This window comes from Schistocerca nitens, chromosome 2 (assembly GCF_023898315.1).
Source record: "Schistocerca nitens isolate TAMUIC-IGC-003100 chromosome 2, iqSchNite1.1, whole genome shotgun sequence".
Lineage (NCBI taxonomy): Eukaryota > Metazoa > Arthropoda > Insecta > Orthoptera > Acrididae > Schistocerca > Schistocerca nitens.
In genome coordinates, this window is record NC_064615.1 from 890,585,909 (window position 1) to 890,600,621 (window position 14,713).

Genomic DNA, 14,713 nt, shown 5'->3' on the forward strand with positions numbered 1-14,713 from the left:
CTCCTTTTGGCATTCTCCATAAGTAAACCAACCCTTTGTTGGAAATAACGAAAACACTGACTCAGACCATATGGCATGTTTCCAATGATCACCCGACTAGGATTTATGCTCCTGATTCTTCTTTGCATTGGTTGTCACCCCTAATGGTTTCCATATAGCAGCTTGTCCATGAATATTTGCTTTATGGAGTCCTCGACAGACAGTGTTGATGGATACGGGTCTCGAGGATGGCTATTGAGCTCTGTAGTCACTTTAACTGTCTTAGTTTTGTGTTGTTTCAACTCAATTCACATTAGCGTATGACAATCTCTCTCATTTAGTTTTGATTTGCACCCACTGTTACACTTACACGATGCTGTCTTTCCATGTTTTGTGTAGGCTGTCATGACTGTTGAAACATTTGCTCCTGAAACATTCAATAAGTTGGCTGTCTTAGTCACTGATGCTCCAGCTAATCGGGCCCCGACAATCTGCCCTCTTTGTAACTCTGATATGTCTTTTATTGCACACTGACCTCGGCCTCTGAATGCAAATACGAAATGTGTACTGCTCGTATACAACCTGCACTGATGCCTAGTCCGTACTGAACACACACAGTCCAGCGCGACATATGCCTTATCTGCATTGTTGACCATCAAACACAACCATCCCATTACTACCACTGTTTACATTATTTTGCATATCCCGTGTATAATTCCTACAACCTAATACTCATTGACACATTCATCTGGTTTTCATAACTCACTACTGTCTCCCATTCGATTGTTGTTATGATTAAACATTCTCTTTCTTTCATCAGGAATTTATTGATTTTCTTCCCTCTGTTTCAAAAACTTCCTCTCTATAAAATGAGTGTACTGCAATGGTTACTGACATAGCTTTAATTTTAATTTTGGCAAAAAATTATCATCATCATCATTCACACACATGATTTTTACTATTCTATGGTAGAACTCTTCAGAAAGAGCTCAAATCTACAGTAAAGAAAGTTAATTCTTTTCAATATATCATATAAAAAATATCCACATCTGCAGCCATACTCTAAACCAAAACGAGCTGTATACCAGAGGGTACTTCTTAAGGTACCGTATGTTACAGATTCTTCCCACTCCATTTGTGTGTGGAGCTTCAGACGAACACCTGCTTAAATGCCTTTGTGCATGCCATAATTAGTCAAACCCTGTCATTGAAGTTCCTACGGGAGAAATATGAAGGCGGCTGTAGTACATTCCTAGATTCCTTACTTAATACTGGTTCTCGATACTTTGTAAATAGGCTTTCATGGGATTGTTGCTGTTTAACTTCAAGCATCTGCCAGGCCATAGATAAATGTTTGTGCGATACTCAGTCAAATGATTTTTGAAAGGCAAGAAATATTTCATCATCTGACTGCATTAATTCAGGATGTCATGTGAGAAGAGTGCAAGTTGAGATAGCATGTTTCACTAGTATTTCCATGACATTCTCCCACGATTCAGGTAAATCTGCAACCATTCGTATTGCTGTTTTTTGTACACATTCATATACCCTTTTAGTTGTATCTGGTATGGGTCTCAGAAAGTTCAGCAACATTCTACAACAGGTGTGTTAGTTTTTCATTAGCAGTCTCCTTTGCAGACTCACTGCATTTTACTACTATCCTACCAATGAACCAAGATCTTACTATCTGCTTTACCTACAAATCGAGCCAATGTGCCCATTCCATTTAATATCTCCACAAATTATCACAATTGTTTATATAATTTGAGTAATTCTAATTGTGACTCAGATATTGCAGTCATACGATACAACACTGTTTCATTTTGTGAAGGGTACAGTTTTACATTTCTGAACATTTAAGGTAAACTGCCACTCTTTGCACCACTTTGAAATCTTAATTAAGATCTGACTGAATGTTTTTGCTCAAACAATGGAAAACCAGGATGGAATGCAGCAATATTATGAAAAGGATTGTTGCTACTCAGTGTATAACAGAGATGTTGCGTCGCAGACTGGCACAAGAAAAAAGACTGCTGGAAAGTGAGCTTTTGAATTACATATGTAATTCCACTGTTCCAGTCCTGGGTGGTACTGAGTCACAAGTGGAATGCTCCTCTGTGGCCAAATGGTGGGTATTTAGGAGGTGGTGGGTGACTGGAAAGATAAGGCAGGTGTGTGTGTGTGTGTGTGTGTGTGTGTGTGTGTGTGTGTGTTTCCAACAAAGGTCTTAGAGAATGAAAGATCACTTTCTGACTGGCCTTTCATTGTGACTATCTGCAACTCATCATCTCTTCTATATGGTGAGTAGCAACTATCCTTTAGATAATATTGCTGAACATTCTTGCTGCTTTTCTCAGGCAGTACTGCATTACAGATAACTAAATCATCTGTAAATTTTGTACTGCATCATTATACCCTAATGTACAATATATACAATAAGGGCCCAACCCACATCCTAGGGCAAACTCGAAGTTACCTTTACTTCTGTTGATAAACCTATACAAAACAATATGCTGTACCCTCCCTAAGAAGACATGCTGCACACATTTACAAAAATTACTAGGAAACTGATTACACACTCACCAATAAAGTTTGTATGGTACTGAGTCAAATACTTTTTGACAAGAAATATTTCATTCATCTGATTGTCTTGACCCTTGGCATTCAAGATGTCATGTGAGAAAAGTGTAAATTAAGTTTGCATGAGAAAATGTAAACAAATTGTCCAAGATAATAACAGTGAAATCCATGAAAGTGTATGGAAGAAACCGGCTCAAGAGAAAAATAGAAGAAGCAAGGCAAATCAGAAACATAAGAAGGAACGGATTCTAATATACGGAGACAGTCACAGTCGTGGAATAGTGCAAAACATTTTGAGTATCCAGGACAACTTTACAGCTGTGGCTCACATTCAACTTGGAGCACCTCTTTCTGCTCTGATGAAGCCATGTGTGCAAAATAGTAAGTCTTTTTCATCAGTCACAAGTAATCATGGGAGGTATAAATGGTATAGCAAAAAATCAAGAAAATGATGCCATCAGGTACATGGCAGTGGCATTCGGTAAATTGATTAATACCAAGGTAATTATTGTTAATATTCTACAGACACACGATGTAATGGAACAATCTATCCTGAACTTGTAACAATTTCACAATGTGTCCCTGATAAATGTGAGTGTGAGCAAGCTAGACTGAGACCTGCACACAACTCATGGTAAGCTCATGAATAAAAGAGGCAAAAAGACTGTCAGCAAATTAATTGTAGAGTAAGTTATACGAAATTCTCCACAAAGTGATGTAAATTTATTTATTTATTTTCTGTCCATATAACAAAAAGTTTTCAGACATTTTCAGGAAAATTTAGCTTACATAACACATATACAGTAAAATATTTACATTCTTTCTAACATCATATGGATCAGACACATGTCTGTACACACTATTTTTCAAAAGGGCACTACAAGTAGATTCCTCTATAGTGTAACACAATTTAGCTTATATTTATAATTGTGCAGTACACATAATACAGTGTATAATTACATTCTTTCATTCTAATAACATTGCAAAAACTTATAATCTGCATGGCCTTGTAAACGAGCCCACTAGAATAACACCCACTTCCAAGACAGCTCTAGATCAAATTTTTGCAAATAGAAATAAACTTAACCCAACTCTAGAAGTATACAATGCAGGATTCAGCGACAACCAAGCTGTCATTCTAAAGGTCGATGTTAGCAAAGATACCTCAAACCCAGTCCCACCTAAAACTTTACGAAGGTTTTTCACCCAAGAGAACTTGAACAAACTAAATGCCCTCCTCAGTAAAGAAAAGTGGACAGAGATGTACACAGCCAATGATGTCAACATGAAATTCAACATATTTCTTGACAAAATGATCCACCACTTTGAAGAGGCCTTTCCACAAAAACCACTAAGAATAAATAATAATAATAATAATAATAATAATAATAATAGAAACAAGAGTTGGATTACACCAGCTATAAAAATCTCTTGCAAACATAAAAGAATACTCCACATGTTATGTAAACAAAGTAGTGACTCCCCCCCACTAACAGAATACTATGAAAACTACACATGTATCCTAAGAAGAGTGATAAGACAAGCAAAAAGGATGCAGAATGATGAGTACATTGACAAATTCAGCAATAAAGTAAAAGCAATGTGTAATATCATAAAAAGGGAAAGAGGGGAAATGAAAGCTTCACACACGAACATAGAAATCAAACTCCACAATGAATCTATATCTAATCCCGAAGTTGTGGTGAACTCATTCAACAATTTCTTTACAAGCATAGCTGAAAAACTGGTCCAAAATAATCCTAACACAAATTACCAACCAGCAAACCAAAAATATCACCCAAGTGCAGAGTCAATTTTCATTCTTTCCAGGCAGGTATCTTCCCTGAAGCTCTGAAACTTTCTAAAGTAATTCCTGTCTTCAAAAAAGGTGATAATAAAGATATGAATAACTACAAGCCTATCTCAATCTCATCCTGCTTTCATGCTTTTGACACTGTTGACCAAAAAAATATTACAAAAATTAGAACACTATGGTATCAGAGGAATTGCAAACAACTGGATTGCTACATTCCTAACTAATCGGATGCAGAGTGTCAGCATGAAATATACTAATAGACAAAGCAACTCAATAACTGAAATACTATCAAGTAATAAAACTGTAAAGCAAGTTGTTCCACTGGGCTCAGTATTGGGACCCCTACTTTCCCTCCTGTATATTAATGACTTGAGCCTGAATGTTGATGCACACAAAACAATAATATTTGCTGATGACACAACTGTACTCCTCAAAGGGGAGAATACAGAGGCTGTGCAAAAAGCTGTGAACTTGGCTACTGATCAACTCAGCAACTGCGCAAAAATCAACAGATTAACTATCAACACCAAAAAGACAGCTTCCATGAACTTCCACACAACACAAAATGCAAATTCCTCTCAGCCATTTGTCACTATAAATAACCAGTCAATAGATACTGACACTGTTTTCAAATTCCTAGGTCTGTGGGTTCAAGATAACCTGAAATGGAATACACATACAGGAAAGGTAAATGCCAGGATTTGTACTGGCTGTTATGCATTGAGTGTACTGAAAACATGTGCTAGCCTGAAAACATTAACCAGTGCATACTACGCTTACATACAAGCCCACCTAAAATATGGTGTAATATTCTGGGGAAATGCTCCAACTGCTCTGAGCACATTCAGAATCCAGAAGAGAGCAATGAGGATTATTACTGGGAGCAAACCCAGAGACTCCTGCAAACCCATCTACAGAAAGTTGGAAATCCTTACACTGCCTTGCCTCTAAATTCTTGAGACTCTAAAATTCTTCAGAAAACACATAGTGCCAACTGACCCCAGAGTCGTAAAAAATAATGAAATACATTAACACCAGGAAAAACGCAAACCTGCATGTTATACATACAAACACTCAACTGTGTAAAAAGGGAGTTTTCCACATGGGCCTCTAACTGTTCAACAATCTTCCCACTAGTATTAAGTCCATCGAAGACAACATAAAATTTAGCAAAGCCGTGAAGTCATATTTGTTGTGTCACTGTTTTTACTCTGTAAATGAATACTTAGAACAGTAATCTTGCTGTTTGTGTTAAATTGAAAACATTGAGCAATATAATACATTAGGATACTATAGGCTTACGTTAATATATGTTAACAATGTAAAATGATATTTTCCGACATCTGCAACACACTGTGTACCATCAGATCACATGGAATAAATAAATAAATAAATATTGCCTTGGAATGGCACAATCCACCAAATCAGAATCTGCCACACAAACAGCCATTGCAGGCAAGCCTGGGAAACTTGTAAAGCCTGCTGGACAGTTTGGTAGCCCAAAATCATTCTGTACAGTCCAGCAGGAGAAACTCAGGCTTAATGTCATACACCAGAATTTCAGTAGTCTTAAAAACAAGCACAATGATCTGGATATTATTACATGTCTTGATAAACCTGATATTTTAGTGTTAACTGAACATTGGTACACTGAAGACCTAATTAGCATTAGTCAGCCACTCTCCATGAAATTTTGTTCTGCCGTTAGTAGGAAAGACAAGTCTGGGTGGCATACCAATCTTCACTGTGAAAGCAAGTAATATCAGCGTTATTGATGTACGTGCATTCTGTATAGAAGGAATTGTAGAATTTGCTGCAATAAATCTAAAATGGGGTAGAGAAAATGTAGTATTTATCGGTGAGTATAGGCCACCTGGGGCATGTACGGACACATTTTTCAAAAATTCATCTGAGTTATTGATATACATAGACAGTCAATTTTCTGGGTTAAAAAACTATGTAAATACTATAATAACAGGGGATATAAATATAGACTTATTAACCAATGATGCCAACACCAAAAAGGTACACTACCTATTTGATGAATTCAATCTGAAACCACTTATCCATGAGCCAACTAGAGAGACTGGAAACAGCAAAACATTTCTGAATAATATAATAACAAACATGACCAATCTTTCCTACAGTGCATCTCTTCTAAAACTAGCCATCTCTGATCACCATGCAGTACACCTTCAATTGGAGACAAATAAGATGCCCTCTGTCACCAAAAAGAAACTATATGCAACCAAAAGAATTGTGTATAATGATAACATCAACAGACTGAACTGCATTTTAGCTATCATGCCATGGTTTGAGAATGATAAATTTTCCTCTTATAGCTTTGCTGCTGATTTATACTACTGTTTTGATGCCACATGCCCAGTTCTAGCCACAAAAGTTAAACACACTAAAATGTAAACAAAAATATCTGGATAAATAATGACAACATTAAGGGAAGGGAAAAATTAAAATTATTCCATAGCACAATGTTGAATAATAGACAAAATCTCAACCTAAGGGGGCCTTCAAAACTAATCAAGAATACTATAAAGATTTATTAATACAGATCAGAAGGAACTTAGTTGAAAACAAGCTTCAGGTTTCACACAGTGTTACAACTGGTGTCTAGGGAGTGATAAACAGTTTTAGAACAGGCAGAGACAAATCCTGCATGGGCTTTATTACTGATCACAATGGGACAGTAGTAAGCAATCATCTTTAAATTGCTAACATGTTCAATGAATATTTTTCTTCAATAGGGGAAGCTATCAGTGACAAACATAATAACCTGCAGTACATTTCTAAAGCCAATCCTTCCGAGCACAGCATATATCTAGTGGCCACAAATTGCAAAGAAATAGTTGACAGCATTAACTCTCTAAAATCTTCTAGTTCCGCAGGGCATGATGGCCTCAGTATTAATGGATTAAAAATGTGCAGACAAAATGTTTCTGTACTTCTGTCTGTGGCAGTAAATAATATAGTGGAATCACGCACATTCCCAGGCAGACTAAAAATAGCTCAGGTAACATCAATCTTTAAAAAAGGAGACAAACTCAAAATTCAAAACTACAGACCAAACTCAATACTTCCTGTCTTTTCCAAAATAGTTAATGTCATATACAGCAGAATTATAAACTTCCTCCAAACGCACAATTTAATGTTTGAAAATCAAAATGGTTTCTTAAAATGTAAATCAACAAGCACAGCAACTTCTGAGTTAATTGAAGAGATAATAAGTGGAACCAGGAACAAGCAACATGTTACTGGTATATACCTTAACCTCGAGAAAGCTTTCGATTGTGTGAACGCCACAATCCTATTAGTAAAGCTTGGAACATTGGCGTAAGAGGCACTGCTCATGATCCAATAAAATCTTACATTAGTAACCAAAACCAGTTTGTACTGCTTAAAACTGAAAATGGTGTTCGCAAATCTAAAATCACTAATATAAAATATGGAGTGCCCCAGGGCTCAGTACTGGGTTCTCTTCTGTTTTTGATTTATATAAATGACACAATATACTGCACTCAGAGTTCCGAAATAGTTCTTTATGCAAATAATACATCCATTGTGTGTAAAAATGGATCATTTAATGAACTAGAGACCAATATAATAACGTGGCAAACGAAACTGTTCAGTACTTTAACGAGAGCCACTTAAATGTAAGCAGTAGTGAAACATGTCTCATGGAGTTTACCAACAGTAGTTTTAATGATGAAATTAAACTATACATAGGCAATGAATTAGTAAAAACAGAGTTTAGTGCAAAATTCCTTGGTTTAACAATTCAAAGCAATTTAAAATGGAACACACGTTTACACTCCAGCATGTAAGTTGCCTGATAATATATTTGCAATTAATATGATTACAAAGTTCTGCAAAGACACTATTGTCCTAAAGACTGCATACCATGCTCTATTCTTCTCTCACCTTAATTACGGAATAGAAATTTGGGGAGCAACAACCAAAGCAAATATAAATAAGCTACTGCTACTTCAAAAACTGGCTATAACAATCATGTGTGGAGCAAAATGTGAGGAGTCATGCCGTGGCTTGTTTCCAAAAACTGGTATTCTAACCGTAGTAAACATGTACATTCTAAAAGCCACATTACTTGTTAAAAGACTGCAGCCCAACATTTGTTCCAATTTGTATCAATACAATACCAGAAATAAAGAAAAATTTTTCATCAACTGCCACAGAATAGCTCTCTATGAAAAGGGCCCGCTATAATATACAGGTGTAAAGTTAGCCAATGCACTGCCCAGTAAAGGTATGACCCTACCCACAATGAAGTTTAAATTTCAGCTAAAGAAATTCCTCTCACAAAATCCATTTTACACATTAGAAGAATACCATACCTGCATGCAAAGTAAGAAGTGCTTAAAATACGTAAATAGTGTTAAGCATCATTTTATTTGTAATTTAATCATTTTGTTAATCAGTGATATATTCAGAAGAATGCATTATTGTGCTATGTATCAAGAATCATAACCTGTTTCTATACACATGCAATGAATCATTCAATGCTGAATAAAGTATTATTATTATTATTTACTTATTATTAACTCCTCTTCCTGTGTCTCATCTCTTTCCCCTTCTACCTGCCCCATACAACATAAACCTGACAACTCAACATTTCTGTTGTTTGGTGAATGGTCTCCTTTATTCCTAAATTATTTAGTTTTAGATACATGACTGAAGTTCAATGAAAACAAGCAGAGGTAACAGTACAATACTATTACATCAAAGATGAAAATCTTTGTTTCTCACTTACCTATTCTTGGTTTGAGTTCCTGTAACAATGGCTGCTTCCGTGCAGCACCAGTTGTTGTCATGCCTATAACATGTGCTTCTCTCATTAATTGAAGATCCTCATAATCACGTATTTCATCATACTCCTTACACAGCCGTCTGTATCCTGCTTGTAACTGCCACACTCTCTTCATGAGAGTAGAGTGTAAGCAGCGACACCAGTGTTTGTATAAATACCAACGTTCTTCAGTGTTAAGGTCCCAGAGATTGTGAATATGTGTCAATCTATCAACAACATGTCCATCAATATTGACAACCTGTGTAAGGTGATTCTTGAAGAACCTATAAGAAAATGAAAATCAGATTTCAATGTACTTTTAATTAAGAATTCAACTGGGATTCAGTCCCAGGATCTCCCACTTATTAGGCAATTGTGTTAACCATTGCTCCACCTGAACACACTGTTTATTGCAAGTGCACAGACTATCTCGGCATGCTTCTTGGCCTAACCACACTTCAACCAAGTCCCAGTCCCTGTCCCTAGTCCCAGTCCCAGACCCTTCCTCCCCCTCCACCTTCAATTTACATGTAATGCAGCTGTGGATTCTGAGTGGTATTTATTCTTTTGGACATGTCAGACAAAACAAACACCACAGATTCACACAAAAATTTGTCTCACTGAAGAGTGAATACATAGAAAAGGACCCAAACATCACAAAGTTCCATGGCTGCAGCTTGATTTTTCAAAGAAATATTAAAACATTATGACTACTTTTCACACATTCCATGCCCGGTAATTCGAGCCAGGAACATGAATGCTGAACTGTTGAACCAAAGTCCAAGTGCAGTACAGACCACGTACTAAGATGCAGCCTAGCTCAGCATTGCTTCACTAACATATCAGAAGGTGTGAGTGAGAAGTTGTGACTGTCTCCTGCATTTGCCTGAATGATGATACTTGTGAATGTCACTCTTTTGTAATTAACATCTGCTATTGAGGAGACTACTATAGGCCGTATGTCCCTATCTTTCTTGTACTTTGACTCTGCATCTATCTCTTTCTATTTTCTGCTTTCACCCCGTAAACATCATGGTTCATTTCGATCATCTTTTAATTTTTGACACCCGCCCATAATGCATCTGCCCCTAACCATCTACTAAATTCTGCTGACAATGAGGGCGAGGAGAGAGGGGAGAAAACTGCTGCACGACTGACACACCTTCTGCAATACCAAACGAGAGTTCAGCAGAAACTTCACGTGTCCTATGTAATATCAAGTGAGAGTTCAGCAGAAACTTAACATGAACTCCATACTCACTGTGACACGGGAGAATCTCAATTTTCACCGTATGTTTATTTTTGTTTCTTATACGTGAATTCCCCATTCAGGAAGTTAGAAGATCTAAACTGCCTGGCAAAAAGGTGAAGCACTCCGAAGACATGGTTGGATGTAAATGTAACTTTAAACACAAATGCTATTGGTAGATATGTAGATCATTAGAATTGTGATATTCTGTGACATGTGGAAAAACCACCAGAGTGCCTTAGTGTTGTTACCAGGCCTGGTAGGTTATATAAGGGGTGTCAACAGTGTTGTACATTTGAATGATCACAGTGAAACACATGGAGGTGCCATGCACTCAGGCAAGATAGTGATATCTGCACCTGGCAGAGTTAGAGAACGTGGCCTCACTGTGGATCTTCATTTAGCCAACTGGGCAAATCATGCAACATGCAGATTTGTGGAGAATTCAGATGTGACAATGGGCCAATGTTGGACTGCACAGAAAGTGAGGGTAGACGTACTCGTCATCAAAATTCCTGTTGGCAACATCTGGATATTACATGGTAGGATTGTCATATTGTGCATGAAGTACATTGTAACCCCTTTGTACATTCATCTGCCATCTGAGAACAAGTAATGGACTCAATACTACACTCACTGTTATCCTCCACCATTGGTTGGACTAGCAGCAGCCAGACTAAGAAATTAATGTTTCATGCATACGCTGCAATTAACACAAATGCCTAAGTTTGGAGTGGTACCATGACAGGGAAGCATAGACTGCAGATGAATGTTGTCTCACTGTGTTCAGTGGTGAATCACAGTTCTTCATTACCCCGCATGACAGTTGTCAGCAGTATGGCAGCAGCCTGCAGGTAGATCTCAGTCTTCCACTTTTTTGGAAAGGCACAATGATGCTTCTCCTGATGTCCTGGTGTGGAGAGCCATCGGTCATGACTTCAGGTAACAGTTGGCAGCTGGTAGTGACTGAGGAAACTCTGATGGCACAATGGTACATCCCATGTTACTTCTCAGGTGACAGTCACTTTTCAACAAGACAATGCTCATCTACGTGTGCCATGTGTCTTATGAACAGTTTCCATGATGCTCAGGTACTCCTGTCCTCACTAAAGAGCTGCAGACTTGTCCCCAATAGACATCAACTACATCCCAAGATGTCAAGGACCAATTACAACAGTTATGGGCCAGCTTGACTCAGGAGGTGATACAAAGGCTTTGATACCCTTTCCAAATGAATCAGTGCATGTTTCTAGGACAGAGGAGGTGCAACATAAGCAGGCTCATACTGCCACGTTTAAGTATGTTTTACTCAATTTTGTAATCACTTAAGTAAAGTCACACAGCCCATCAACTCTCTTCCCTTTCTGGGCGCTTCACTTGTTTTGTCAGGCAGTGTATATACAGGATGGTCGGAAATTCCCGTTAGAAACTTCTAGGACTTGTAGTGGGGAGCGAGTACATAATATTTTAAATAGGAACCCAAGTTCAGAAACTTACCATTTCCATGCTACAACCATTTGAAAACGTGATGCTAATGCGACCATTTTTACAAGTAGTTGACTGGGCTCATCCAGTAAATCACTTGTTTTAAAGTTCCACTCATTAATAGACAATGAGACCGCTCATGTACTTGTTGACGGGTTCTCATTACGTGATGCACTAACACCTCTTCCAGTTCGGGCATGTGGGGCCTCCCTGGAGCACCACAGTCACGCCTGCTGCTGGTGAAGATACCCTTTCTCGAAACCGCTGCGTGATTGTGGCGAAAAGGGTATGCGATGTAGTCTAAAGTTGTTGACAACTATGTTGATAAAGTCAATGAGCAGCTCTTCCATTGCCATGAGCTTCACCATTCAGGGAGATCATATCGGTGTTTTCTGCAAACTTGTACTGAGCCATGTTGCTTCAACACTGACAGACGCGTGAATGAGGCTCAAAGTGAGGTAGGATAGGATGTGAAATGACATCAGCTGATCTGACGTAAGCACCCATCACTATTACTATCCTGTTGCAAACCTATCTAGCAAACATGTTTTCAAACAGCTGTAGCACAAAAACGGTAATTTTCCAGACATGTGTTCCTATTCAAAATATTATGCACTCACTCTCCTCTACAAGTATTAGAAGTTTGTAATGGGGATTTCCAAACACCCTGTATAATTTGAGGTGTCATTCAGAACCATCACAGCGCCTGGAAAGCAGTTTATAATAATGACAAACTGATTGGCTGAATATTTGGTTCCAGAGGCAATAACCCACAGACTCCAGTGTTGTGTCCACTTCAGTTCACATCTTGCATGGATATTAATTGATTTTATACATTTCACAGGTGCTAGGGTGGGTAGCTATCGATTCTGGAATTTTCAGCACCTGTCGTATAAGAGGTAGTATTACCACGCTGGTGATCGCCACATTCAATTCAGGCTTTAAAAATTTGTTGTTGAATGTGCAACGTTGGCACTGCTTTCTATGTATGTTTGTAGATGAAACATAAAATATGGGAATTTATAAACGTGGGAGGTGAAATGAAAAAAATTATAATTTGTGTGAAGTTGCTAAGTGAAGATAAATTATACACATGGCCATTACATATTCTCTGACAGAATTCATCAGAGAGCTGACTTAAGTCAAACATCAATTTTAAGACTTAGAATATCAGCTTAAAAGTCAAGATAGGGTTTCAGATAGATTATATGGTGGCAATTATATGGTGGCAACATAAGGATTTTAAAACAAGGTATTAAAGTGCAAAAAGTTTCCAAGTGAACTGAAAGAACCAGAGATTACTGAGAGTTTTAAAGGAAGCGTAAGGCAACAGTTGAGTCAAAAAAGTGAAAAGAATACAACAGAAGGTGAATGGGAAGCTTTCAGAGATAGTATAATGAAGGCAGCAGAGAATGAAATACACAAGTCCAGGATCAATCCTTGTATAACACACAAGCTGGTAAAATGAAATAACAACTCCAAAATATGAGATTTACAGGAAGTGAGATAAGTCAAAACAGAACTGGCTAGAGGAGAAATATAAGGCTGCAGAACAATGCAGGACTATGAGAAAAACTGATGTCACATATAGAGCAATTAAACATGCATTTCGAGAAAAGAGAGGCAGATGTATAAATATTGAGAGCACAGATGGCAAGCCAGTGCCAAATAATGTAAGGATGGCTGAGAAGTGGAAGGAATATACAGAAGCGCTACACAGAAGAATTAACTTGGATACAAGGTTATAAAAAGGGAAGAGGAAGGACATGAAGATGAGATGGGAGATATGATGTAACGAAAAGAGTTTGACAGACACTGAAAGACTTAAGTCAAAAGAAAACACATGGAGTAAATGACATGCCCTGAGAATTATTGTGATCCTTGAGAACTGATCATATGAGGAAATTATTCCACCTGACATAGAGCATGTGCTTACTCTTCAACAAGAATGTAACACTTCTAATTCCAAAGGAGGCAGGTGCTGAAAAGTATAAAAATAATTGAAACCATCATTTTATGAAGCCATGCGTGTAAAATACTGACACAAATTCTTTACAGAAAAATGAAAGGACTGGTAGGAGTCAGTCACGTGGAGATCATTCTGTATTCCGGAGACATGTAAGAACACAAAACTGACCCAATGATTAGATCGAAGTAAAACAAACCTACATTTATATAACATTTGTATATTTAGAGAAAAGTCTGACGATGTTGACTGAAATACAGTCTAAGATAGCAACCATAAATACAGATAGCAAAAATTTATCTACAATTTGCACACTAACCAGATTGGAGGTACAAGACTCAAAGTATATTAAAGGGAAGTAGCAGTTGAGAACAGAGTGGAACACAGTTGTAACCTGTCCCCAATGTTAGAGAGAGAGAAAGAGTGTGTGTGAGGCGGAGGGGGAGGGGGAATGAGTGGGAGTGGGAGAGAGGTGGAAAGGAGAGGGGGGAGGGGGGAGGGGGGGGGGAGAGAGAGAGAGAGAGAGAGAGAGAGAGAGAGAAAATAAGCAAGTGGCAAAGGAAACCAAGGAGAAATTTGGGAATGGCATTCAGGGAGAAGAAATAAAAGTAATGAGGTCTGATGATGACATTTTCTTTCCGCCAGGGATGGGAATGGACTCAAAAGAGTAGTTGAATGAAATGGATAGTGCCTTGAAAAGAGGTTATAAGATAAACCTCAACAAAAAAAAGTGTAATGGAATTAGTTACATTAAATCAGGTGATGCTGAGGAAATTTGATTATGAAATTAGATGCCGAAAGTAATAAATGAGTTCAACT

The 14,713-nt window shown here is 37.8% G+C and overlaps 1 protein-coding gene across 1 annotated transcript in view; it reads right to left on the minus strand.

The window, feature by feature from the left end:
* LOC126237202 (NFX1-type zinc finger-containing protein 1-like) overlaps positions 1-9,398 on the minus strand; it is a 399,723-nt gene extending 390,325 nt beyond the window's left edge. The window contains exon 1 of the mRNA XM_049947082.1: positions 9,159-9,398. Within this exon, the coding sequence (XP_049803039.1) occupies positions 9,159-9,330 (172 nt within the window). The 5' untranslated portion in view covers positions 9,331-9,398. The remainder of the gene's footprint in view (positions 1-9,158) is intronic.
* Between the last annotated feature and the right edge of the window lie 5,315 nt (positions 9,399-14,713).